Source organism: Schistocerca gregaria, chromosome 3 (genome assembly GCF_023897955.1).
Source record: "Schistocerca gregaria isolate iqSchGreg1 chromosome 3, iqSchGreg1.2, whole genome shotgun sequence".
Taxonomy (NCBI): domain Eukaryota; kingdom Metazoa; phylum Arthropoda; class Insecta; order Orthoptera; family Acrididae; genus Schistocerca; species Schistocerca gregaria.
The window spans coordinates 605,896,646-605,923,719 of NC_064922.1; the positions used below are offsets into that span (position 1 = coordinate 605,896,646).

The 27,074-nt window shown below is 42.3% G+C and overlaps 1 protein-coding gene across 3 annotated transcripts in view; it reads left to right on the top strand.

Annotated features, from left to right (window-relative positions):
- LOC126353851 (fatty acyl-CoA reductase wat-like) overlaps window positions 1-27,074 on the top strand; it is a 221,693-nt gene that overhangs the window by 113,667 nt on the left and 80,952 nt on the right. Inside the window, exon 1 of one of the 3 annotated variants that reach the window (XM_050003009.1) lies at window positions 8,954-9,020. The exons of 1 other annotated variant lie outside the window; for it this stretch is intronic. Coding sequence is in view for 1 of the 2 variants with exons in the window: in XM_050003007.1 (XP_049858964.1) it covers window positions 24,480-24,537 (58 nt within the window). In the remaining variant the exon portion in view is untranslated. Of the gene's footprint in view, window positions 1-8,953; window positions 9,021-24,400; window positions 24,538-27,074 lie in introns of those variants that run through there. One more of the 3 variants, XM_050003007.1, reaches the window with a different exon arrangement.

Consider the following 27,074-nt stretch of genomic DNA (forward strand, 5'->3'; position numbering starts at 1 on the left):
CTGATATACTACCGCTATAAATCTACCAGCCTCGCGTAGCCGGTTATGAGGATGTGATGTCCGTATACGATTACACCTCCCCAACTTTATCCCAAGTCAAGCAGGCATAGAGATTGATACGTGAAACCATGGAGTCAAATGACATTATCAGCCTTCCTTGATTGGAACATATGTGTGAGATACTAACAACAGCGTTTGCTGCAGGTGACGCCAGAAAGAAAAAGTACTAGAATGAAGTAATGATAAATACAAGATTCTTTATTGACACCAATAAAGAACTTCTAACATCCCTCTCCTTCAGCCTTAATAGCCTATCAGAATTAGATAGGCCGGCCGGGGTGGCCGAGCGGTTCTAGGCGCAACAGTCTGGAACCGCGTGACCGCTACGGTCGCAGGTGCGAATCAGGCCTCGGGCATGGATGTGTGTCATGTCCTTATGTTAGTTAGATTTAAGTAGTTCTAAGTTCTAGGGTACTGATGATCTCAGAAGTTAAGTCCCTTAATGCTCAAAGCCATTTTTAGAATTAGGTAACAGCCACGTCTGCATATATATATATATATATATATATATATATATATATATATATATATATATATTCGCATTCAGCAGTAAACAAAAACACCCAGAAGACTGTCAGTTGCAGTGTCCGAAATGTCTGTAGTCTTACACAGTGACAATGCGGTCACAAACCCACAAAAAATTTATTGACTATAGTGATGATGCTACGTGGAAACATCTTTCAGTGCTTGATCAGCGGAGTGGTAGGCGTCCATAGCGGTTTTTGTTTTGATAAACGTCCCAGTCCCATTCTATCCTACAACACGCACATCGCGGTAATTGCATAATCATTAAACCTCTCGTATTTATGGTAATCTAGTCCGCCTTCCTAGCTGAGTCGTTACGTGTTTGCCTACCAAGCAGCGGGCCTGGGCTCGATTCCCGGCGGGGTTGGAGATTTTCTCCGCTCGTGGACTAAGTGTTGTGTTGTCATCATCTCATCATCACCAACATGATAGTCGCCCAATGTCGCGTCACCTGACACAAGACTTGCAACCCGGCAGCCTCCTGGCCGACAACTGCCACATTTCATTTTTTTAAGATAATTTGCACGTGCCTTTGGATGACGAACTACAAAAGTAAAACTGGTAATTTATGGTGCATGCACAAAAAGTTTCTGCTTTATTTTTAACAATGCTAGAAAGTTATAATGCACTAAAACATGTGACTAAGTGTTAACAAGCAAAATATCTTACATTTGTTTGTAATATCGTGACATTTTATACACAGAATAGCACTGTACATTCCTAGACAAATAGACAGTGCAATATGCAAGCTCTCTCTCTCGGAAATTTTTTAATTTCTCGCCATTTTTACTCTGGACTATGTCCACTGTAATATCATAATTGACAACTTATCTAGAGCAGACACGTTTCATTGTTACAGCTCTATTTGGTCACAAATTATGCTAATTAAGTTAAGGCTATACTGGAAAAGACATCTGGCAGCCATCTTTGGAATAAATTATAGTAATAAAGATAATGTGGTGGTGGTTGTTGGGATGTTTAAGGGGGACTAAACAGCTAAGGTCATCAGTCCCTTATTCCAAAAACAGGCGAGACGGAAATTTACGGAGCAGGTAAAACCCCAAGGGGGGAGGACACGCCCCTCCCCCCAGTCACTGAAAGAACCCCAATGTGGCAGCGAAAGATAAGGGTTGCATAAATATAAAGACAGCCATTTCGGATAATAAATTGTAGCAATAAGGGTAATTAACTGGGTAATAAATCAGATCCTAAATAAACAGGCACAACTGCCTTCCAACCAATATGATAACACAGCAGATTCATACATTAGATCCTAAAAAAACACAGCACAAGTGTCCTACTGGGAGTGGGAAGGGGGAGTTGAGGGGGTGATCTTGAAAGTGAAGGAGCACATCTGTCAAAAATCATTGCACTTTTAGCCCTGCAGTCATATTACTCACGTAATCTCTGACGCAAAATCTGAGCTGAAGTGAGCAAGTCCAATTCATGGCACACCGTATCAGTAATGCTGCACAATAAAACCATTATAAACAGTTTCCTGGGCTCGATTAATGTGTTAAATCACTGTATGCATAGTGTTCACATTCTTTTTTCTCAGGCTGTGATCATTATTTTCTTACAAAAGTTTGAAACTGGATTTTCAGTATCTTCAGATTCAGCCAAAACTTCATCCAGTAAACAAGTGTACTGTTTTGAAACTTGCTACTAATTTCATATTACTTAAGAAAGGCAGACTGCCCATCGTTGGATACAAATGTCAAACTTATAGTTTCGTTTTATTTCACTGCTTCCAAACAGGTGCACTGTGGCATCATAGTTCAAAACATTCCACGTACTTGCAAGCATTCGAACTTCAATCTCTTAGCTGGTTATTAGCGAATGTCATGAATCCCTGCTCTGTAATACAAACCAATTTTCTTCGCAATCAGTTTGTAACCTTTTTTCACTCGCATACTTCCCACACATAATTGTCTAAAGTCTTGACTGTCATCATATAGAGAATTGTCAGAGCCTTGTATCCCAGTCCGTGACTTGTTTATCATCGCAAATAGCTTGGTAACCACAAAGGAGCACCAATGTCCCAAGTGCATTCACAGTAGTCTGTGTACATTTTCTGTACTTTCCTAAATACGAAGTTGATACACGACATCATTTGTACCAACAATTTATTTACCATATGGAACTGGACCGACCAAATAAAACAATCTAATAGACATTGGTAGAGCGTCTGATATTGAATGTAGTTGTAGAGTGCACTATAAACTTATAAGGTAACCAACGCGACTGTCTCACGTCTGCACTTATTTTTGTTTTGGGTATCAAGTTTAACTATGACATGAACCGTAAGCACACCCTTCCAGAACACGGGGTCACGCACATTCCACACGAACTGCAATGGGTAAGAACAGTCGTTTATAATCATAACCTGCTGATGACAACCTGTATAACTTTGTGGCCTGAGAGCGGATACAGAACAAAGAAAAACCTTCAGTCACAAAAGATACTCAAGAGAAATTTACCAGTATCATCTGTTTCCAAAAAATAAACTGCTGGCCACTTTAAACAGTAACGGTGGTCAGAACACCATATAACGAAATTTTACTCACTGTGCATGTACATAATAGCAAGAAGAATACATAAATATACATAACAAAAAACGTTTTGTTTCACCTCGGTTCCGAGAGTTCCGGAACCCGTACAGAAAACTGGGGTACAGATCAACATAAACATCATTTTCGCCCTTTTTATTGCTCATGGAAACCTCACATTGCATGTTGTACCACAATATAGCGAGACCTTCAGACGTGGTGGTCCAGATTGCTGTACACAGCGGTACCTCTAATACCCAATAGCACGTCCTGTTCATGTTGATGCATGCCTGTATACGTCGTGGCGTATTATCCACAAGTTCCTCAAGGCACTGTTGGTCCAGATTGTCCCACTCCTCAACGGCGATAGGGCGTAGATCGCTCAGAGTGGTTGGTGGGTCACGTCGTCCGTAAACAGCCCTTTTCAAACCATCCCAGGTATGCTCCATAGGGTTCATGTCTGGAGAACATGCTGGCCACTCTAGTCTAGCAATGACATTATCCTGAAGAAAGTCATTCACAAGATGTATAAGAATGGGGCTCGAGGTGTCGTCGATGAAGGCGAATGCCTCGCCAATATGCTGCCGATATGGTTGCACTATCGGTCGGAGGATGACATTCACGTATCGTACAGCCGTTACGGCGCCTTCCTTGACTACCAGCGGCGTACGTCGGTCCCACATAATGCCACCCCAAAGCAGCAGGGAACCTCCACGTTGTTGCACTCGCTGGCAGTGTGTTTACGGCGTTCAGCCTGGCTGGGTTGCCTCTAAACACGTCTCCGACGATTGTCGGACCACTCACCAGTGAAGAGAAGTTGACGCCAATCTTGAGCACTCCATTCGGCATGTTCTTGGGGCCATCTGTACCTCGCAGCATGGCGTCGTGGTTGCAAAGATGGATCTCGCCATGGACGTTGGGAATGAAATTGCACATCATGCAGCCTACTGCGCACACTTTGAGTCGTAACACGACGTCCTGTGGCTGCACGAAAAGCATTATTCAACATGGTGGCGTTGCTGTCAAGGTTCCTCCGAGCCATCATCCGTAGGTAGCGGTCATCCACTGCAGTAGTAGCCCTTCGGAGGCCTGGGCGAGCCATGTCATCGGCAGTTCCTTTCTCTCTGTATCTCCCCCATGTCTGAACAACATTGCTTTGGTTCACTCCGAGACACCTGGACACTTCCCTTGTTGAGAGCCCTTCCTGGCACAATGCGGACGCGATCGAACAGCAGTATTGATCGTCTAGGCATGACTGAACTATAGACAACACGAGCCGTGTACCTCCTTCCTGGTGGAATGACGAACTGACCGGCTGTCGGACCCTGCCCTCCGTCTAATAGGCGCTGCTCATGCATGGTTGTTTACATCTTTGGGTGGGCTTAGTGATATCACTGAATAGTCAAAGGAACTGTGTCTGTGATACAATATCCACGGTCAACGTCTTTCTTCAGGAGTTCTGGGAACCGGGATGATGCAAAACTTTTTTTATGTGTGTAATTTTTAAGTGATGTGAGAGTGTTCAAGGTGTGACATGAAGTACACAGAGCTACCAGCTGAGCCAGCAGCAGTGTGTTTGACCTGGCTGTGCGTCGGGTCGAACTATAAACTTGGACGACATTCCATACTGCTTCAATTAAGTGCCAGCATTCATCAACCGACAATGCATGGCCAGATGTTTTCAGTGGGTGAGAGGTATGGAGAATAAGCTGGCCACATTATTACCATACTTACTCGAATCTAAGCCGCACTCGAACCTAAGCCGCACCTGAAAAATGAGACTCGAAATAAAGGGGAAAAAAAATTCCGAATCTAAGACGCACCTGAAATTTGAGACTCGAAATTCAATGGGAGAGAAAAGATTTAGGCCGCACCTCCAAATCGAAACAAAGTTGGTCCATTGTAATATGAGACACAATTTAGGTCGAATGAATGATGATACAGCTACAGTACTTTGGTTCGAGTCGTAAGCTTAGCAGTTAAGCTTTACCAGGTAGCCATTGCTATGCGTCAGGCGCACCGTCCGTATTTATACGGGTACTCATCCTTTTTCACGTTCTTCGTCTGGTTTGAATTGATTGCTTATTTTTCTTTGATCTGATAAGCGCCGTATTTTTTGTTGTAGGTGTTTACGTCACTATAAGCTGAAAATGCATTACTGTACTGTGTCATGCCTTGTTTGTCGCAGTCTGATAGTGCGTGTTTAACGCCTGTCTCCGCTCGGGGCATGGCTTGCCTTTGTGCGCGCTATCGCCGCTTACAATAAAAAAAAAGAGAAGACTCGTCTCATTAGCGAAACAATGGCAAGAGACTGCTATTTGTTGTTACCTACACAGCGGCTTTCTTTGATAATGATCAACAAGAACCAAATAATAGACTGCGTATGATAGAACATGTTCTGAACGAGAGTTAGGCGAAAATTTTTCTCCGTTTGAATATCTTTACGGCCGCTTCTTTAGTACATCAAATTCTGCACAGAAATTAAAGTCATCTTAGATTTAAAAATCTAGCCAGTTGCCGTGCTTCATTTCTGACTGTATCAGTACTAGGCATAAGAATAATACGAATATAAACATGACACGATATGTATATTCTTCCGCGTTTGCTGGTGTCTCACTCTAGTTTCGTAGTTTATTATGCATACAGGATTTAAATGTGATAGCAGCAAACACTAAAGAATACATGGCAAAATGTTTATATTCGTGTTATTCTTATGGTGAGGAGAATACTGCATGGGATTCACATTTCATCAGGTTCCTCTTAGCAACCATCTCTTCTCACAGATAGGAAAAAAGTCAGATAGTAGAGTTTGCCACATGGACAAACATCCCAAACAGTCTTGCCAGTCGGATTTTCGTACTACATTGAAATTTTACTACATTCGAAGATGAACAATACGGAATTTGTATTTACTTTATTGGATAATGTATGGAAATGCTGTGGTCGAAACTCGGGGCAGAGAAAAAAATCTCGTCTTCTACCTTTTTTTAAAATTTATTTACTGACGCAGAGGTTTTGGCGCCAGTATTTATCTTTGTGCCTAGAAAGCATACCTGTGTAGCGCTACATATATTTGACGGCAGAAGTTAGTTGTGGCGGCACCTACCAACATTTTTCAGAACTTCCGCTTGCTTTGCACTCGATTCTAAGCCGCAGGAGGTTTTTTGGATCACAAAAAGCGCGGCTTAGATTCGAGTAAATACGGTAGTCAAACACCCTTTGTGTGGAGGCGCAATATCGCTCCAAAGTCTTCTTTCACCCATGAAAAAAGCTATATACTTTATTTCAGTGTAAAAATACATTGTACAAACTAAATAGACCAACAAAATAAATATTTTCTCTCTCTGTCACTAAGTACAATACAATAAGGTTCAGGTTTTAGCCTCTTCAGAATATCCACCCTCAGCCATCAGAAATGCTGCATAAACTCCTGGCATTCTGGCGATAGATGTTTGTAGAGTTTTTGCAGATATTGGAGTCCAACACGTCTGTAAGTTATTCCATGGATCTTCAACTCTAAAAATTTTCTGACCCCCCTGTCAAGTTCAGCCCATAAAAGTTTAATGGGATTTAAGTCAGATAAATGACTTAGCCAAATCATATTCTTGAGTTCCCCACATTTCTCTTTTCAATTTAGAAGAATGTTTGGTTCATTGTTATGCTGAAGAACAAACCCGCCACTAATAAGTGTAATGTCAGATGGAACTACATTGTTGATCATTATCCTGTGATATCCTTTATTCTTTAATGTTCCACTAATTCTCCCTAAATGACTAACCTTATCACCAGCGAAACATCCCCACACCATCACCGTTCGTCCTCCATGATTCGCCATTAGCGTCGCACACTGACTCTTCATACCTTCTCCAACATTCAGCGACGTTTTCCAGATACAGTTTATGTGTTGCTATGCCCTCTCTAATCGTTTCAGCCTGTTTTGTTTTTGTAACAGTGGGTATTTGGCCGTTGTACACTCCTTTAAACCTCGTTCAAGAAAACGGCGAAACAACGGTTAGGTAGAGGCTAGAGCTGCTCGCAAATTTTAGGTGCAGTACGAGTCTCTGTACATGCATGAATTGGTCTTGGTTGTATGATTTGCTTGGGGTCTTCCACGTTGCGAAATACTTCCACTGGCAGCAATTTGCCACCTTTTGTTGCTATTGTCTAACTAGAATAGCCTTATTGATGCAGAATTACAATTGCAGGATGTTTTTCAATTCCAGTCTTCTGGTCCTCTCCCCTTAGGTGGTAATTTGGTATGAACCTGATCAGGTATGCAGTGCCAGGTGCATAGAATGTACTATAAACTAATACAAACTGATTGCTACACAGGCAGCAGGAGGAAAGAGGCCTATTCAGATGTATCAGTTTTTGGTAATGGCACGTCAGTGTTGTTGTAGATACGCATCAGCGCACCTCTAGGCGAACAGCCAGTCAATTACCCAACACAGGCGCTTAGTCTTACACGTTTATATTTATTTCATTATCAGAATAGGAATATGATAGAACATTCGAAAGGAAATCCCTGTTTTAACTGTAAATCCATAGTTGTGACAGGTGATCGAAAATTTTGACCGGTGTCGTATCTCATGGCAGCAGGTGAAACATATGGTCCTGGGTTATTTTATTGAAAGATAACGGCACGGAGACCCCGAAGATAGGGCATAGAAACTGGTCTAAACACGTCAGAAATCAACAGCAGGTGCTGAATGTACCAGCTATGCAAACCCGAGGTTACCACGTAGCGAATGGCACCACATGCCATCACAATAAGTTCCGGCCCATATTACAAGCAGGAGTACAATCTAGCAACATTCATTCTCCCTGGAGCCGTCATACAGAGTCATGACCAACATGATGCTGTACATAGAACCAGGACTCTACATGATGTTGTACAATCCTGCACATCGTGGTGGACAATATGACTGTCCTCTCAGGGGCTAATCGCGTGTGACAGTTGACATCCTGCATAACGAGTATGGCTCTCCTGAAGCCATCGATTTCGTATTCGCTTGGCAGTCGTGGTATCCCGACCAACACGAGCTGCAGTATCGCACAACAATAAGCCACAATGTGGATAGGCTATAAACCTGACACTGTCAAATTCCGATACATGACGTTTCTCTTTGTTATTCGAGGTATAACGCGAAGTTTCACAGACTAACAACACTCAAATGCGATTTCTGAATGAAAACCTCTCTGCCTACACAAAATGAAGATAGCGTTACACCAACCTACTTTGTGTAGCTGCATTAAAATGGTAACAATTTACATATCCTAGCACGCAGTAAACTTCGCACCAGTCTGGCGTTGTTGAATGCCATCTTCATGGTGTTCTAGTTTAGTGGCCCGAGGAGTATGTCGGGACTGTACAAAGCAGCTGAATACTTTAAGCAGATCTGTGACCCATAAGCGCAAAAACCTGTTGCAGGCAGGCGCCAAATTCTCTTTCACGTCGATGTTGAGGCACAATGGTTGGGCTCCGAATATCACTGGCCTCACATGGCGGTTGTTGCTGTTCCGAGCAGATAGAACGTTCTGCATTACTTCTGCGGGAAAGATTCCGCGTTCTGCATTACTTCTGTGGGAAAGATTCCGCTTCGTGAGGGTCAGCTGGAAGCGCCTCAGGGCGAGAGAAAATTCCCGAACCTGTTGGCGGAACGGTCAGGTCCCTCCTACTCGGACCCCCGCCGCTTTGGCCGGCGGAAGAATCCTTAGTGCCGCGCATACGAGAGGAGGAATTTCCGACACTTATCTCCGAGTAAAACGGCGCGACGCTTAGTTTGTCCGGCACTTTGACGTCAGACCCTTTGCTGTGAGCGCCGCTCCCAGACACAGGCAGACGGCGCAGCGCGTCTCTGATCTTCAGCAGGCTTCCAGCAACAGGTAAACTTACACTGATTCCAGTTCCTTAGAATGTGTCTAAGTTTTAACCATGCAGTTGGTACATTCGAAAGTCATCATTTCGCATTCATCGGTTTTAACCAATGGATGCGAAACACATCAGTCCCATCTCGTTTTTGTGGTGGCCGTCTGTCCGAAGACTGGTTTGATGCAGCTCTTCACGTTAGTCTACCCTTTGAATAACGTCGGGGAGAGGTTACAAACCTATCTCACTTTCTTCTCAGCTACTTTTTCTTTCACGTCACTCGACTGTTATAACTGCAGTCGCGTTTCTGTACAAGTTGTAGATAACTTTTCACCCTCTGTATTTTATTTCTGCTACTTTCAGCTTTAAAAAAAATCAAATCAAATCAAAATCTAGGGGACAGAATTTTTTTCTACATCTACAAATGCTATAAAAGTAAGTCGGCCTTTCTATAAAATGTCTTCGAAGCGAAGGACTTGAATGAGCAATTGAACAGAATAGACAGGGTCGCGAAAGGAGGATGTAAGATGAAAATTGATAAAAGCAGAATAATGGTAATGGAATGAACTCGAATTAAATCAGACTATGCTGATGGAATTAGATTAGGAAATTAGACATTAAAAGTACTAGATGAGTTTTGCTATTTATGGCAGTATAATAATTGATGATGGCCGAAGTAGAGAGGAAATAAAATATAGACTGGAGGAAAGTGTTTCTGAAGAAGAGAAAGTCGTCAACTTCAAATGTAAATTTATAAATTTAACTGTTAGGAACACTTTCCCGAATATAGCTTTGTATGGAATTGAGACGTGGACAACAATCAATTCGGGCAAGAAGAAGATAGAAACTTTTGATACGTAGTGCTACAGAATAATGTTATTGACTGGATTGGTAGATCACGTAATTAATGATGAAGTTCTGTATACAACTGGTGGGAAATGAAATTTGTGGCGTAAGTGAAACAAGCAATAGGTTGATAGAACATGTTCTGAGATATCATGAATCATTAATTTAGCATTGGAAGGAAGTGTGGGGGCTTAAAATTGTAGAGGGAGATCAGGAGACGAATACAGTGAACAGGTTCAAGAGGATGTAGGTTGCAGCAGTTTGCAGATGAAGAGGCTTGCACAGGATAGTGTGGCGAGGAGAGCTGCTTCCAACCAGTCGTCGGACTGAATACAACAACAAAAACAACAGCAACAAGTGTTCCTGCACTTCTTCGGGACCCGCGCTGAACTTCCCTGAGAGTAAATTACGCACTTCGCCAATCTTCTGCTTATTATTCGTAGTAGCATTTTTATAACCATCTTATTAAACTGATAGTTATGTAACACAACTGACAGCATCTGCCTTCTTTACAATTCGAATTGTCACGTTCTTCTTGAAGCCTGAGGGTATTTCACCAGTCCCATACGCCTTGCACACCGTATGGAATACTTTAGTTCTTTATTTCAAAGAAACGTCATTTACTCACTTAGATTTTTCAGTGTTGTGTCAAATTGTTTTCACAATGTCGTATCTCCCATCTCATCTTCATTTCCTTCCTGTTACATTTCTGTACTAGCGACTTCAGATTCATTTCCCTTGTATAGCCCTTCAATCTATCCGTTCCAACTTCCAGCCTTCCTTTGTTGCTTAAATTTATTTTGCACTTAATTTCCGATCACTGGCTTTCAAAGGCTCGTAATTATTTGATTACTTAGTCTTCATGTGACAGAAAGTATATAACGTGAAGGGAAAGGGATCACGGTTTTAAAATTCCGTTTGATATGAAAGGTCATTAAAGACGGGATATTACATTCTTCTCTGGTACGTTAACTGGTTGATCTCTAGGCCGCGGGTAGGATTATGAGAAAAACTGCAATGAACCAGAGCTCTGGAATAACAGTCTTGTTTCTTCTGCGTCTGCCAACGTAAATGTGGTTTAGAGACGATTTACTACAAGTTGGTCCACTGAAAGTATCGGGCCAAATATCTCACGAAATAACCATCAAACGAAAAAACTACAAAGAACGGAACTCGTCTAGCTTGAAGGGGGAAACCAGATGGCACAATGGTTGGCTCGCTAGATGGCGCTGCCATTGGTAAAATTGATATCAATTGCGTTTTTTAAAATAGGAACCCCCATTTTTAATTACATATTCGTGTAGTACGTAAAGAAAGATGAATGTTTTATTTGGACCACTTTTTTCGCTTTGTGATAGGTGGCACTGTATTAGTCACAAACGTACAAGTACGTGGTATCACGTAACATTCCGCCAGTGCGGGCGGTATTTGCTTCGTGATACATTACCCGTGTTAAAATGGACCGTTTACCAATTGCGGAAAGGGTCGATATCGTGTTGATGTATGGGTATTGTGATCAAAATGTCCAACGGGCTTGTGCTATGTATGCTGTTCGGTATCCTGGACGACATCATCCAAATGTCCGGACCGTTCGCCGGATAGTTACATTATTTAAAGAAAAAGGAAGTGTTCAGCCATATGTGAAACGTCAACCACGACCTGCAACAAATGACGATGCCCAAGTAGGTGTTACAGTTGCTGTCTCGGCTAATCCGCACATGACTAGCAGAATTGCACGAGAATCGGGAATCTAAAAAACGTCGGTGTGGAGAATGCTACATCAACATCGATTGCACCCGTACCATAATATTTCTACAAACCAGGACCTGCATTGTGACGACTTTGAACGCCGTGTGCAGTTCTGCCATTGGGCACAAGAGAAATTACGGGACGATGACAGATTTCTTGCACGCGTTCTATTTAGCGATGAAGCGTCATTCGTCAACAGCGGTAACGTAAACCGGCATAATATACACTATTGGGCAACGGAAAATCCACAATGGGTGTGACAAGTGGAACATCAGCGATCTTGGCGGGTTAATGTATGGTGCGGCATTATGGGAGGAGGGATAATTGGACCCCATTTTATCGATGGCAGTCTAATTGGTGCAATGTATTCTAATTTCCTACGTAATGTTCTACCGATGTTACTACAAGATGTTTCACTGCATGACAGAATGGCGATGTACTTCCAACATATGGATGTGCGGCACATAGCTTGCGCGCGGTTGAAGCGGTATTGAATAGAATATTTCATGACAGGTGGATTGGTCGTCGAAGCACCATACCATGGCCCGCACGTTCACCGGATCTGACGTCCCCGGATTTCTTTCTGTGGGGAAAGTTGACGGATATTTGTTATCGTGTTGCACCGACAACGCCTGACAACATGCGTCAGCGTATTGTCAATGCACGTGCGAACATTACTCTGTTGAGAAGAATGTCGCTACACGTACTGCCAAGTGCATTGAGTGACGGACATCATTTTGAGCAATTATTGCATTAATGTGGTATTTACAGGTAATCACTCTGTACCAGAATGTGTTCTCAGAAATGATAAGTTCACAGAGGTACATGTATCACATTGGAACAACCGAAATAAAATGTTCAATCGTACCTACGTTCTGTATTTTAATTTAAAAAATCTGCTTGTTACCAACTGTTCGTCTAAAATTGTGAGCCATATGTTTGTGACTATTACAGCGCCATCTATCACAAAGCGAAAAAAAGTGGTCCAACTGAAACATTCATGTTTCTTTACGTACTACACCAATATTATAAAAAAATGGGAGCTCCAATTAAAAAAACGCAGTTGATATCCGTTTGACCTATGGCAGCGCCATTTAGCGGGCCACCCATAGTGCCATCTGGTTTCACCCATCTAGCTAGAGAAGTTTCGTTCTTTGTAGTTTTTTCGTTTGACGCTTATTTCGCGAGATATTTGGCAAGGCCACGATCAATGGACCACCCTGTATATGCACATAGGCAAATAAAGGGCTAGTTCATGAAATTTAACTCCACTTACAGTATCCGCAGTCTTCTGTACAGAAACTATAAAATTACGCATTTTCTTCCGCCCCGACTGAAGCGAAATATACCGTTGCAGATTCGTACTGGAGTAAGTGAACGGCGATATGAGGAGTTAGCTGAAGGGAGTAGAGATTGCAAATTCAGCTCATGCTCCCTTTGTTGGCTTTCTACATAGCCTCGTCTGCTCACTTTCACCGTTTTCGCGTCCTCATGGAAGTAAAAACCAAGGAGTACTCCATATTGTCCCGATAGTGTATAGCTCAGTTTCTTAGTTTACGAGATCAGAAGGCTATAGACAGAAGGGAAGAGCTAGATAATCCGTTTTTCAGCTTCAGGAAAGTCTTCCATTCAGTTTCATTGTTCAAGCCATACCGGGTGTAACGTAAGAACATGGCCAAATTTTCAGCACACATGCACAGAAGAGGAAAATATATTATACGCTGATGGGCCCTGCAACAGTTCATTTACACGTTAGAACCAATGTTTTACAAATATTTGTATTAATGGGAAAACGCAGGAACAGGTCTTTTTAGTGTACAACATCAAACTTTTCCTTACATGAAATACTCAAAACGCATTTGTCAGTGTTAACAGGAACGTCAACTCACCGCCAACTGAATTCCGGACGTTCTAATCAAGGGCGTCCATACCATTGTTTGTAGGAGGGGGGAGGAGGGTAGGGTGTGGGGATAGGGGGGCAAAACCTCGGGGTATGGAATAGTTTTAATATTTTGGACGACAAATGGAGGCTTGCAAGTAGCCATAAAAAAGTTCTGGTTACGATCCTCCTTAAAAAATGCGTAAAACCAAATTTTAAATCGTTTTCTTGAAAGAAAAATTCCTGACTACATATTTTTTCCATCCGCTAAGAGCTGTGAGGGGGAGGGGGGGAAGCAACACCAGCTTGTCCCCGGGTATTGGCACCAATGGTTCCAATGCATCACTGAATTATATGAGGTTTTCCAATATTCCACGATACATGACGAAGACTCTCTCCATTCGATATTCAAGACCTTTCAGATGCCCTCGCAAATAAAAGACTATCGGGCCTGTGACCGCAGAACGCGACGGAGAGGAATTTGGTTCACATTTTCGTATCCAACTGTCACAGAATTTCTTGTTTCGAAGCCAGCCGGTATTATCACTGTTATGGCGAAAAGTTAGATCCAGCTCGAAGTACAAGTTTCGTAGCACTGATAAAGGTACATTTTCTAGCAGATCAGATAGTGTATTCTCTATTAAAACATTGTAATTCCATTCACTGTGCGTGGGTAAAGTACAAGAAGACCCAATAGTCACTAACAATGTCGACCCGGCCATTACCAAAATATCTTTGTTGATAAGATGCTTTAACAGATGCGTAAGAATTCACGACAAAGCTGATTTTGAAAATCTACAGCCTGATTATGTTGAGAGCCCCTCATTGTGAAACCACAACGTGTAGAATCGACCATTTGCAGAAGTGTGCCGGTGTAGGAAAGCTAGCTGCTGATAGTGCATGAAGACGCTATAAATGGTACTGACGTAGGACTGTATTGTGTAACACTCGCTAGACAATTAGTGTTCAACATTACGTGTTATAACTACCTGCCTTAGCTGACACTGGGGTCGTCGTCATTGCTTGAAGGACTGCCTCTTGCAACTGCGATGTAGTCGTCCCTACAGGCTTGCTATTCCTGGAGAGAGTAGCAAGTTGAAACGTCGCATGCTCCCTGAGGTGATTGCTTTAAGCGTTCTACTATCGGACACTTTCCGAAAAACTCTCGCGCCACAAAACGGTGAGCCCATTACCACATGAAAATCAATACGTCAAATGGACTCCTACCAAAACCTCATTTGTATTCACTTCCAGTACACTGTATCTGAAACTAAGTGAGGAACACTAGTAAGCAGTTAAGTGCTCGCCAAGTCTGTCTCACTGAAATAGTTGATTCTATGTGTAAGCAAGCAAATTAAGAGAATGTCATGTCAACCCAAACTTTGACGTGAGTTCATTGTCAGTTTTAGCTTCTGTGAAGTGGAACATAACACACTGGTGCTGAACCTGAGAATTACATCTCGACCAAATATAGTCAAATTTGAACACTGCATACAAGAAACATTGTCATGTAATATGGTGGTATGTTCTGTTCCCTTGTGTTTCCCATGATTAACGAACGGCGAAAAGTTGTTAAAAATGGGTCCTGACAGGCAATGAAATCTTTTCTGTTCTATGTCCATACGACGCCTCCTTCTTCTGAAAGTCTGTTCTTATTTTCTGTAACACACGTAATACAATGTGTTAAAAAGTATTCCATATTTTTCGACATGGTAATATGGATCGAAAGAGGAAAACAATTTTTAGTAGACATGGCCTAAAAAATGTGTACCTTAAGACCTATCAGCACTTGCTCATCTTCGCTACTGTGGAACATCTCTCTTCTACTGCAAGTTCACTGTTTTTACAAGCGACTTACAGAATCTTGTTCTTGTTCTTTTTATCGTATCTTTCATTTGCCTCGGCGCATGGACGACATGGTTATCAACGAATTTGACAAGGTTAATTTAAGGGGTGTCAGTATGCAGTTCCTGTCGCCACCATGTTACCTCATACCTCCGGAGTATCTGTACCCCCAATTATCTGCGTGCGGTGTTATTCATCGTGTAACTGAGGCGGGACTCTGGTACGAGCCCGATACTCACTGCTAGGGTCTGGGAAACCGCCTTGAAACCGCATTCAGGCTGGCCGGTACACTGACTGTCGTCTATAATAATCCGCCAGGCGGATTCGTTCCGCAAACGGTGCTTTAACAAGCACGGCTATCCAGGCAGTAAATAAATGGGAACAGATTCTGTTATTGTGAAACAGCAGAGCTGCTAAGGTAATTTGTTTGCCCCTGCATGCTACCTGCATTTGTGACCCATTGCTAAAGGATGTTTCACTGTAGCGGCGATGTTTAGAGCCCGTATTTACTTCACATTTTTGGTCTTTTTGTTGGTCCATACTATCACTCCATAAAATATGGAATTTTTGTAACGCTTATGAAAACAGCTTTGAGACAGTTAACTCTCTAAGGAATTTTACAAACGGTGCAGTCGTACAAGAGGAAGTCATACCGCAACTGAATTGTTACGAAATACATACATGCTTGAAAGTGATCAGCACTTTGTGCAAAGACCAGCAGTTGACCTTAAACATACAACAGTGTAATACAACGTGGATAAAAACACGAAAAGGCCACTATCGAAAAAGTAAACACACTAAACGATTGGCAGTCACTCACTGAAAATCAGTCACTTTAGGTATCGAGGAGTACCTGTCCGGAGCAATTTAAGATGGACGACCATATAATCTAGTCGTGGAGAAGGCAGATCACAGGTTGAAATGTATCGTAATAGTCCTAAGGAAGTTTAGTTCATTCACCACAGAATCGCTTACAAAATACTTTTACAACCAGTTTCTGATATTATTCTTGAATCTGGGACCTTTAACAAGTAGGGTTGAGAAGATCTGAAAATCGCGAGATTAAATACCAAACCTTTGAAATTGTCTTTTGACACGTACCCACTGAGTTACGAAGCCTGTGAAGGAACTGTTCATTTTTGTATTCTCTGCCAGCAACTTTTGCAAAAAGATCGTTGCTGTTGCCTATAGACTATCGTACGCCACTGAATTCCGTTATAATGTAGCAAGGAGATCACGAGGACTGGTAGTGCTATAGTTTCTCCGAGAGCTTCATTTTCCACTAAGATAACGAATTCCGTAAGGAAACCAGTCACAGAAAACAATATAGACATGGTTCGACGGCTTAAAATGAGAACGGCCCCTGGCAAGAAGAAAGTAATCCACACAGGCTCGTATGAACCGACACGCGCCTTGTATACAGCGCTTTTAGTCTTACACGATGGGAATCAAGGATGATAATATTAAAAAGTGTGTGGAATTGGCCCTCTTGGACGCCAAGAAAGAGCCAGTCCCTGCGGGTAGGTGTGTAGCTAGCCTGCCGCCTTGCACCCAAGTTCTTTCTCTGTGGACAATCCACAACAAGGAACGGCAAGCACATTATAAATTGTTGTATGTAATACATGTGTGAAACTTACTACATTACGATGGTTACGGATTAGTGAAATGATAAAGTGCATTAAACATACAAATGGTTAAGGTTATCTAAATTTAAATGATCTGTGACTTCGCGAGTTCAGTCGCTTTCGAAGCATCTAAAAGCTGCAAACAAATCTTCTAATCGTCGTGACCTGGTACATGTGAGCACCTGGATACATTCTTGTTGTGAATTTCAATCTCCCTCATCACTGTTGGCATGCAAGTACGCAAATCGTCGTTAGTGGTTTGAGGTGGTGCGGGATGAACAAATTCCTTAGGATCCAAGTAGAACTGTCGTGTCGGCTGGAAGGAATACCAGTTAAACTTGCGGGCCAGGAAAAATTGGGTGCCAGACGTTCTTGGAAGGAGGTCTTCAGATACTTCTTGCCTGCACAAGTTGCTGAAGTTGACCTCTACACTTAGGAGACGAGATCATATGTTATACCTAATGGTACCCCAATCACGTCCGCTATGCTTCTCAACTATACAAATTTCAGTCATCTCATTGGTGTGTAACACAGCTGCATGCATCACTGTAAGATAGGATGAAGTGGGACTCTACCGAAAACACAACATTTTTCGCTAGTTTCCTTGTGCCATTGTTTCTGGATGTTGTACTTTCCATAGACATCAGTGCACCCAATCGTAAATACGGCTCTGAATATTAGCGACCCGACCACAAACCTCTAACGTGGCACCTCTTTTCGAGTACTGCAGCATCATCGGCACTAAAAACAGACCAATAAACCTGTCACGTTTGGATAGGAAAAATCATCTGTTACGACATTCTTCAAGTAGTAATTCCGTTATTTACCGATAATAATTCTGAGACGGCACAGGTCTTTAAATCAGTATAATAATAATCTTAAATTCAAATTCATTGTCTTAACGACTACACCATATCGCTCTCTGTATAAATTGTAAATGGTGAGGCAGCTACAACAGACCGTCCCAAATATGTCCAGAAGGAATAAATATATCCAGTTGCATTTTTCGCCAAGTTATAGCGGCCAATATGGCGAATTTTCTTCCGTTCGCAAGTAATTTTTATCGTTTATATTTTCGGAATTACGACACGATTTTTTTTAAATGGATCTGCGGCGTATGAAAGAAGCTCATAAGAGGACGTAACATGTATGGGACTTTGATTACAGTGCCGCAAACCGCTGTCCCGTCGTCACAAGTGTTCCACGAGCATCTGCCATATTATAGCAAATGTGCGCAACCACGTAATAAGGTACTGATTGTGAATTTGTTATGGCGGCTCTCATACCAAGTGTTCAAAATGTTGACCTTGAGAATTGCTGCACACAACGGTGCACGCAGAATTTCCTGCAGTGTTAATGGTAGCACAAAAATGGTTCAAATGGCTCTGAGCACTATGGGACTTAACATCTGCGGTCATCAGTCCCCTAGAACTTAGAACAACTTAAACCTAGCTAACCTAAGGACATCACACACATCAGTGCCCGAGGCAGGATTCGAACCTGCGACCGTAGCAGTCGCGCGGTTCTGGACTGAGCGCCTAGAACCACGAGACCACCGCGGCCGGCTAATGGTAGCACAGGCTCGTGTTATAACGCATTTCACGCCTTCGGGAGTTGTCGGTGTTTCCTAATAGACCCTTTGTTTTGCCGGCCGCGGTGGTCTCGTGGTTCTAGGCGCTCAGTCCAGAACCGCGCGACTGCTACGGTCGCAGGCTCGAATCCTGCCTCGGGCATGGATGGGTGTGATGTCCTTAGGTTAAATGTAACAGTAGGCTTCCGCGGCCGTTGTCAATGTCAATAAAATTCTTCTGGGTTAGAGACCGCATTCTCATTTATAAAATTCCAACGTTTCGGCGTCTGTTGCAAGACGCCTTCCTCAGGGTGCGGTTAGCAACACACCCTGAGGAAGGCGTCTTGCAACAGACGCCGAAACGTTGGAACTTTATAAATGACAATGCGGTCTCTAACCCAGAAGAATTTTATTGACGTCCTTAGGTTAGTTAGGTTTAAGTAGTTCTAAGTTCTAGGGGACTGATGACCACAGCTGTTTAGTCCCATAGTGCTCAGAGCCATTTGAACCCTTTGTTTTGATTTTCGCTACACACAAAAGTACACAAGAGTTAAGTTTGGTGAGTGTGCAGACAGTTTCGCTTTTCCAGTACTCTCCAAATGTTCTATAGAAAGTGTTTATAATTACATGTGGGGAACGCGAGGGACATCCATCATTTTGGTACCACACTGAATGTCTTATGTCCAGTGGGGTATCTTTCACTAATTCCAGCAGCAGCATATTTCAGGAACCCCAGATACTTGACTGTATTTAAATTCCCATCACTAAAACAGGGACCCATGACAGTGTCTTAAAAAATGGGCACGAAACGTTGATATACCAAGAGCGCTGTTTTTATCTACCTTTTTAGTCATCGTGGATTTTAAACTGACGATTAGTGCATATTGCAAAGATCCACTTGATTATGATTTTTACATGATGCTTCTTCCTTAAACAAAATTTTGCATTCATACGCCGCATCCCTTTGAACTTTTCGCAGATTACATTTTGAGAAGTGTAACAAATTTTGGAAGTCACTGTCATGAAGCTACAGATGCAGCGAAATGTGAGGAAGATAAAGTGCAATAGAATGTAGTGCTCGCAGAACACTCGTTTGCTTGATTCCTTTCGTACTACCGAGATGCCTCTTACTGACATTTCCGCTGTGTGTTACTGCTACTAAAATGTTACTTTCATTTCTTTCACCAGTTTATCTATTTTTCCCTTGCTGTATTTTACTCTCACACTTTCTAGAACTTTTTCTACAACGTTCGCAAATATAGATTATGAGTATTTCGTACGATCGGGATTCTCTTCATCGTACAACCACACTGTTGCTCTAACAGCTTGGCGACATTCGCCATACACAATATTCATTTCCCATCACATACATTGTGAATGTCGCAGTGGCTTTTTGTGTAAGTTTATCTGATTGCTGCAACAGCACAGAACAGACTGATGTGTTTCAAGAGCACAGATGAACACAAGAACACTACCTGAGTTACATGTTTGCTTGCATTTGATTTAATAAGACAGTCATGTGTGGAAACTCTTCACTCGAGGGCAGGACTGTGGTTCGTGGCGCTGTTATCTGGATACTATTTCATCATGTTCCATACATGTTATTTCGTTGAAGTTCTGTTAGAAACTCTCAAAACAGTCGGTTATGTAATTCGGGGAATATTTATAATTTATTAATTATGGATACAATTGGGGTGTCTGCCTTAGTTGCCTCACCCTTCATTGAGCGTTGTAGTCCAACAAAATGTTCAAATGTGTATGAATTCAACGGGACCAAACTGCTGAAGTCATCGCTCCGTAGACTTAACACTAGATAACCTAACTTCTGCTAAGAACAACACACAAACCCGTGCCCGAGGGAGGACTCGAACCTCCGGCGGGAAACCTCTAACCGAGCGACCACTCCGCGCGGCGTAGTCCAACAGTAAAGCGTCATGTTTTGGTATTTCATATCTTCATCATCGAAGATATCCCTTAGTTTCTTGAGAAACATAAATACTTATTCTTCCCCTCCTCTATGATTAAGATTTTTCGAGCAATGTTCTATATTCTCAGTTCTTTTTCAATCCTATACATGCTGTGATCTCACTCCAAAATACAAATACTTTTTCCCTTGTAGTGTAGTTAGGTAATTGGATCTCGTATGGACGCAGATCAACCACAACAAGCATCTCCTTCTTTGTATTAGACTAGAAGAAACTAACGAAAGTTATTTGCACAGGCAGTGTTAACTGATGACAACTGTACATTGATGAATATAGCCTACGTAACGTGGCAGTGCGCCAATTAGTTTCAAATTTCTTTTTATTAACGCCAATATTGTGTATAATTTGGAATGGTCTATTACTGAAGATGCTGTTTCGAGGGCTCCTAAAATCTACGCACAGTTTTAATAAGCTTTAAATACACTCGAATTTAAGTGGTAATTCCAGATACTTAGGCAACAGATATATCTGCATTTGTTGCGGAAATTGTATTAAATACAAATTGCCTTATTCACCTGTCACTGTAATCCACAGTAAAGCAAAAAATAAATGAAGAGATAATAAGAAATATTAATTTGTTCATGGGTTATTTTACTTTCACAATACAACTTACCGTTTTCCTTTGAAATATAGAAGTCAGTGCTCACAGAAAGTTATGTACACATTTTACACAGGAAAAACAGAATGTTGTCTGGTGTTTATTTCCGTGAAAGATTTGTTATTCCTTACGCTTTTTTACCTTCCGCTTACGTAGGAACTACGTCGCAAAAGTCTTTAACTAGTGGCGGGACTTCGCAGCCGTCGTCAGTTAATTTCACAGCAATATTTCAGAGACTCTTATATTTTTTAGCCTGTTCAAGACCAATTCTGCAGCAATTACGTTCTTCGCACTTGTTCTACCGTCGTAGTATCAGACTTTAGGACGCATTTTCTTTCTTCACGACGTTCTACTCCCTTCCTTCATCTATTATGGACACAAATTTCTGCTGAATCTACCACACTGATAAGTTTACAAGTCTCACACATAAGCCAAAAATGTTCAATATCTCTACAGTCTGCTTCCTTGCATTATAGTTTCCTCATTTCCGTGCGGAATAACTCCCCTTTGAAACATACCTTTCACAGATTCTGCAGTGTTCAGTCCTCCCCATACAACAGCGAAGTAGTATTATCAGTGACGCTAACCCTTCATTTCTTTTTTATAAGGAAATTTCGTGGTACATCAGATGTTCCATTATGAGTTTTATGTTAATACGCTGCGTAGAACAATATTGAAACAGAGAATGGAACACAACTGAATTGCACAATAAAAATAGAGTCGGTTAGTTCGAGCTGACTTTATTGTAATTAACATACGAGGGAATATTCAGATAGGAAAAAAGTGGCACCTGTTTTCACGTTGTTATTGCTGTCTTCTGAAACGAGCTCAGGATCGTGTGTTAGATAACGCTTCCTGGGCGACGTTGCTTACACGTGATGGTGGAGTGCCGCTCGTCACGGCAGTAGGCGCTAGGATCGTACTGGTGGCGGAAAGTTTTGTGACCAGGATGTGGCTGCCGAGGGGAGGAGAGGAAACCGGATGGCGTAAGGTTCCTGGAACGAGGCGGTACGTCAGTGTCCTTGTTTAAATCTATATAGTCCCTGCAGAGCCCAGTGGAGTAATGCAGGCGACGATGTTGACAGCGAGCTGTACGTTGAGTATGGACGGTAATATCAACGTCGTCTAAGGTTACTCGGGAGGAGTGTGTTATTTCACCAGCATCGGGATCGCTTTGTCACTTCCTTTCATTCTGTAATCTTCGCTAACAACAGAAAGACAATACAATAGTGCTCTTTACAAGCCTTGTTCACAGTCATCCTACCACATGGTACACTTACCCACGACCAACAAGCTGAAGATGTCCTAAGGTAATGTCTATCATTAGGTCGTTGTCCTGGAGAGGCAACATTGCACAAATCTATAGCTCGTTAAAATCAAACATCACACCGAAAAAATACACATTTCACCTTCATATTAACTACAAATTTTCATTTTCCGATCGAATATGGTCGATTACCACCGTCACATATGTGTATAATAACGGCTTTGAATGCTGTTTATGTAATGGAAATTGTACTATGAAAGTCTGGAAAATATTCGACAAATAACAAGTTTATTTACAAATTGGGGCCGGTATAATCTTTGTATTACTACACTACACTTGGATCAGCGGCCACTTATATTAAAAGTATGAGCTACTGACAAGGTGACGTCCTTATATACTGCATTAAGTCATGTGAGTGAAAAATATCCTACCTCTGTGCACAAAGCACCACTTTCATTCACTTTCAGAACGGCATTTTGCCGGCCAGAGTGGCCGAGCGGTTCTAGGCGCTACAGACTGGAACAGCGCGACCGCTAAGCTCGCAGGTTCTAATCCTGCCTCGGGCATGGATGTGTGTGATGTCCTTAGGTTAGTTAGGATTAAGTAGTTCTAAGTTCTAGGGAACTGATGACCTCAGAAGTTAAATATCATAGTGCTCAGAGCCATTTGACCCATTTTTTGAGAACGGCGTTTGTGTTTCCCGTACAATGGGTGTATATCTTTCACTACTTTCCTCTAAGAGAGTACTATTCGCATTTTCTTTTAAGAGACGGCGTTCTAAACTAGTGTAGATTCCGCAGATTTATTCTTAAGGAATGTAAGTTTTGGCCAATGAAACGTTTTTATGTTGTTCTTGTGCAATCCCTATACGGTGAGTTCACTTTTTGAATCGGTATGTTGAAAACTCTGGTGTCCGACATAATCAGTACGGAAAATAAAAGCATGGAGTGCAGCTGACGGAACTAAAGATAGTGTTTTAAGAGAAAATAAAATGAAAATTATCCTTGTGATCTGCTGATGTTAGGAAGGGAATCGGGCCACCAGCTGTCAATGACATTACCAAAACCTACATAACAACGCCGGCGCCAAAGAGAAACGGGAAAATTCGAGGACGAAGAAGATCCTTGCGGCCTGCAAGGTATGGACATTAAAAAATATTTTCACTTACAGGTGACAGCCCAACACTATTTCAAGCTTCTATAAACCTGCAGTATGTGTCTCAGCACCATACATATATATGATAATGTCTCACTGAACGAATTTTGCATTTTTCCTTCTTGTAATTGTGACGTTTTGGAACTTGAGCGTTAAAATATAGGGAAAAATTTCTAGACGTCATTAACGGAAGTATCCCGCCCCGCCCAGCAAGAGAAAGCAAGCAGGCTGCGCTGGTGTGGATGTGTCCACGTAGCAGCTCCTCCTACCGTAGTTATAACTACGCAGGACACAAAAATCAATGACAGGCCTCAAGTAGGAAGGGCTGAGCAGCAAGATAAATGCGTAGTTCGTAACCATGAAATACGTAAAAATCGCTGGCCTCTGTTCAGAGAAGTCAAAAAAGGCAGTAGGTGGCATGCCAATATCCAAAACGCTCAGGCGAACATGATTTTGGAGAGCAACACTTACGTAGGCTCGCAGAAAGAGCTGGTGCAATAGTCTCTAAGAAAATGTCTCAGAAACTCAGTAGCTCCAGCACTGAGAAGATGAACTGGGTGCCCACATATCGGTGCTGCAGAAAAAGCAGAGCGATGTCTTCAAGCGTGTTCTTCGCGGTATGAACAGTCACTAGAGCGTCCAATGTAATTCTTTAAGAGGAACTTCATCTTGGAGAGATGGAGACGGTTAAGTTGCGGTGACGGACGCTTAAGACATACTCGAATTACGAAGAGGGTTCGTAGAAAACGCGGACGTATGCCTTGGGCAATTGTAAAATAAGACGTGCCGGCGGCCAACCTTCCGTTAACGACGTTGTTTTCCACAGCTCTGAACGATCGTCGGTTGGGTCTGGGGGCTGCGTGAGTAATTGGTCGGGCGCTAACGAGCCAGATTCCGGCAAGCGGCCACACGGCGCACCAGCCAGAACAGTGCGAACCCTCCGGCCACGAGAACGGCATGGCGTCCTGGCTGCTGCGTCCAGACAAGTACGAGCGGGTGGTCCGCGACGTCACTGGTAATACGCTCATCTCTCACCACTCTCACAACTCGCCATTTGGCATTTTGTACGGAAGTAAATTAACAGATATCGTGTGGCTCACAACCAGCCACCAGTATTCCACCTGGGCTATCGTAATTTTCCGTCTTGGTCACTTTTTTATTTTTTAACTATACACCTTTACGCATTTCGAGTTAACTCATCGTCAGAACGTGTCAGACGCCAAAGAAATAGATGAGAAGTAGTTTTCACGTCAACACAACGTTGATACAACCACGGACTAGTCATAGTGAGGCAGTCTGCTTTAAACAAAACTGCAGCCGATATGTGGCATTAGTGCTGCATGGGTTGAGTTGTTTTTGGGGAAGGAGACCAGACAGCGAGGTCATCCGTCTAGTGATGCATGTAAACGTTAAAGTATAACATCTTATTTTCTCCCCTAGGTCTCACTACGTTGGTTTATGTTTCAGTGTCGTACCTTATTTACTCAGGCTGTTCTCCAGATGATCATAACAGTTACTGTACATAAAGAAAATACCAAGCTTTGGTTTATTGACTGGATACTGAGAAACTGCATTTCACGTGTGAAAGAGATTCCTTAAAAAACTTGTACGGCGTCTCTTGGTGTGTTGGGTAAAGGTAAGATATCTATGTCCGGTTCCGCTACTAGGATTCATTTAGTGTATTCATAAGAGGCTAATCGAGCGAGGTTACATTGTGGCACGACACTCGACTCGTATTCAGGAGGACTGCAGTTCAGATCTCCTACCAGCCGTGCACCTTTAGATTTTTCGTGATTTCTCTAAATCCCTTAGGGTAAATGCAAGATAATTAATTCCTTTTAAAGGACACCGCCGGTTTCCGCTTTCCCAAATTAACCTTTTTCTCCGTCCCTAATGACCTCGTCATCGACGGGGCGTCAAGCCCTATTCCCTCAAAACACGCTGCGCGAAATGTCACCGGCTTGCTTGGTTATTTTATCAGATATGGAAAGCTAAATGACAGTTTCCGTCTAGTGTCTTAGAATAGTTGATTTCTGTTAGCAAATAAACATTTTGTATTGCAACTTCATCTTCAGGTGCAAGACGGTCATTTGCCCTAGTGCACTGCGATGTGAGTGGAGTGGATAAGGCGTATTTGTAGAAGAGATACGAAATAGGTCCTCAGCAGAAATAACGCGACGATGAAGCTACATTGTGGTGTTATTAGAAATCTAAAGAAGAAACTACTTTCAGATACAAAACTCATAGGTGGAGAAATTTCCCAGCTATGCATTTCCCCACATCGATGCAATGAAGAACCTTCAGTACTCATCTGATTCCCCGAAAATCAAGTTCCGTCTACGGATATTCTACAACCTGGTTAATGCTGATTCAATTTATAACATACTACGGTTTATTTTAGGGACTAAACCTAGATTAGGGTTCTACATCCCATAGGCATTGCGGGCTTTACAGGCGGAGCCCCAACTAGGATTGTTTCGAGGACGGAGAGGAAAATAGGCCGTGCCATTTTAAAGGAACATCCCGGCATTTCCCTTCACTGATCCAGGGAATTCAAGGAAATCCAAATCAGAATGGCCGGACGCGTATTCCCACCGTCGTCCTACCAAATGCGAATTTGTTATGTGTTTCAATAATAAGATGGACAGTCTGAAAGCAGTATGCAAAGATTTACAACATATTTACAATTTAGGTTGATAACTCAAAGTGAACAGTTCCTTCAGCCTTTGTTTCCCACAAAAGTCAAACTGTGCTACACCTCGATTTAGGACGAAAACGAATGTGTAGTTAAAATTGTGGTGGAGGAGGGTACCTTAGGTTTTGTAAGGCGAGACCTTCCAGATTGCTTGAGAACGTTACGCTTACGCAACGTCGGGGATTGGGGTACATACTTGATCAGGCATCGGCGCATTTGGCTTCTGATGGAAGACGATACCTAAACCACAAAAATGGTCCAAAATTTGTAGGTAGAGTAGTGTCGCACATTGATCTAAAAGATCACCTGACTTCAATCCTGTGGCATTTTCTGTCAGACGTCATTTCAAAAGTGAAGTGTATAGCACTCCCGCTGATACGGTTAAAGAACTGGAGTAGCTTATTTGGGCCAACTTGAGTCTTCTGTACCGCCCGTCGGCTTTGATCCATGACTTTGGCCCGTTCTAGTGGGTGACGTCGTTCATGAACCAGCTTATGTTCCAATTAGTGGGAAGTTAAATATTGTCTTTGGTTGTCCTAGGAATGAGCGGAAATAGTGATTACAATTTATGTGAACTTCGAATTATTTATGTATGTATTTTCCATTAGAAAATAAAATCCTTCCCCTGAGTGCTAATTGCTTTGAAAGGTCGTGCCTCAATTTGTGTGTTATAACAATGTTAACATATTAATCCTATGTTTTATTTCAATTTGTTGCCTGCTGTTAGTTTTGGCCATATGTATTGGTATTGCCTTTCGACTTTCTGTATTGGTATCAGTCTTTTAAGTTGAACTATGTGGGTCAATTAATGTTTACGTCGCCACCCTAAACCCCATTTTCCATGGCTGTCCCACTAG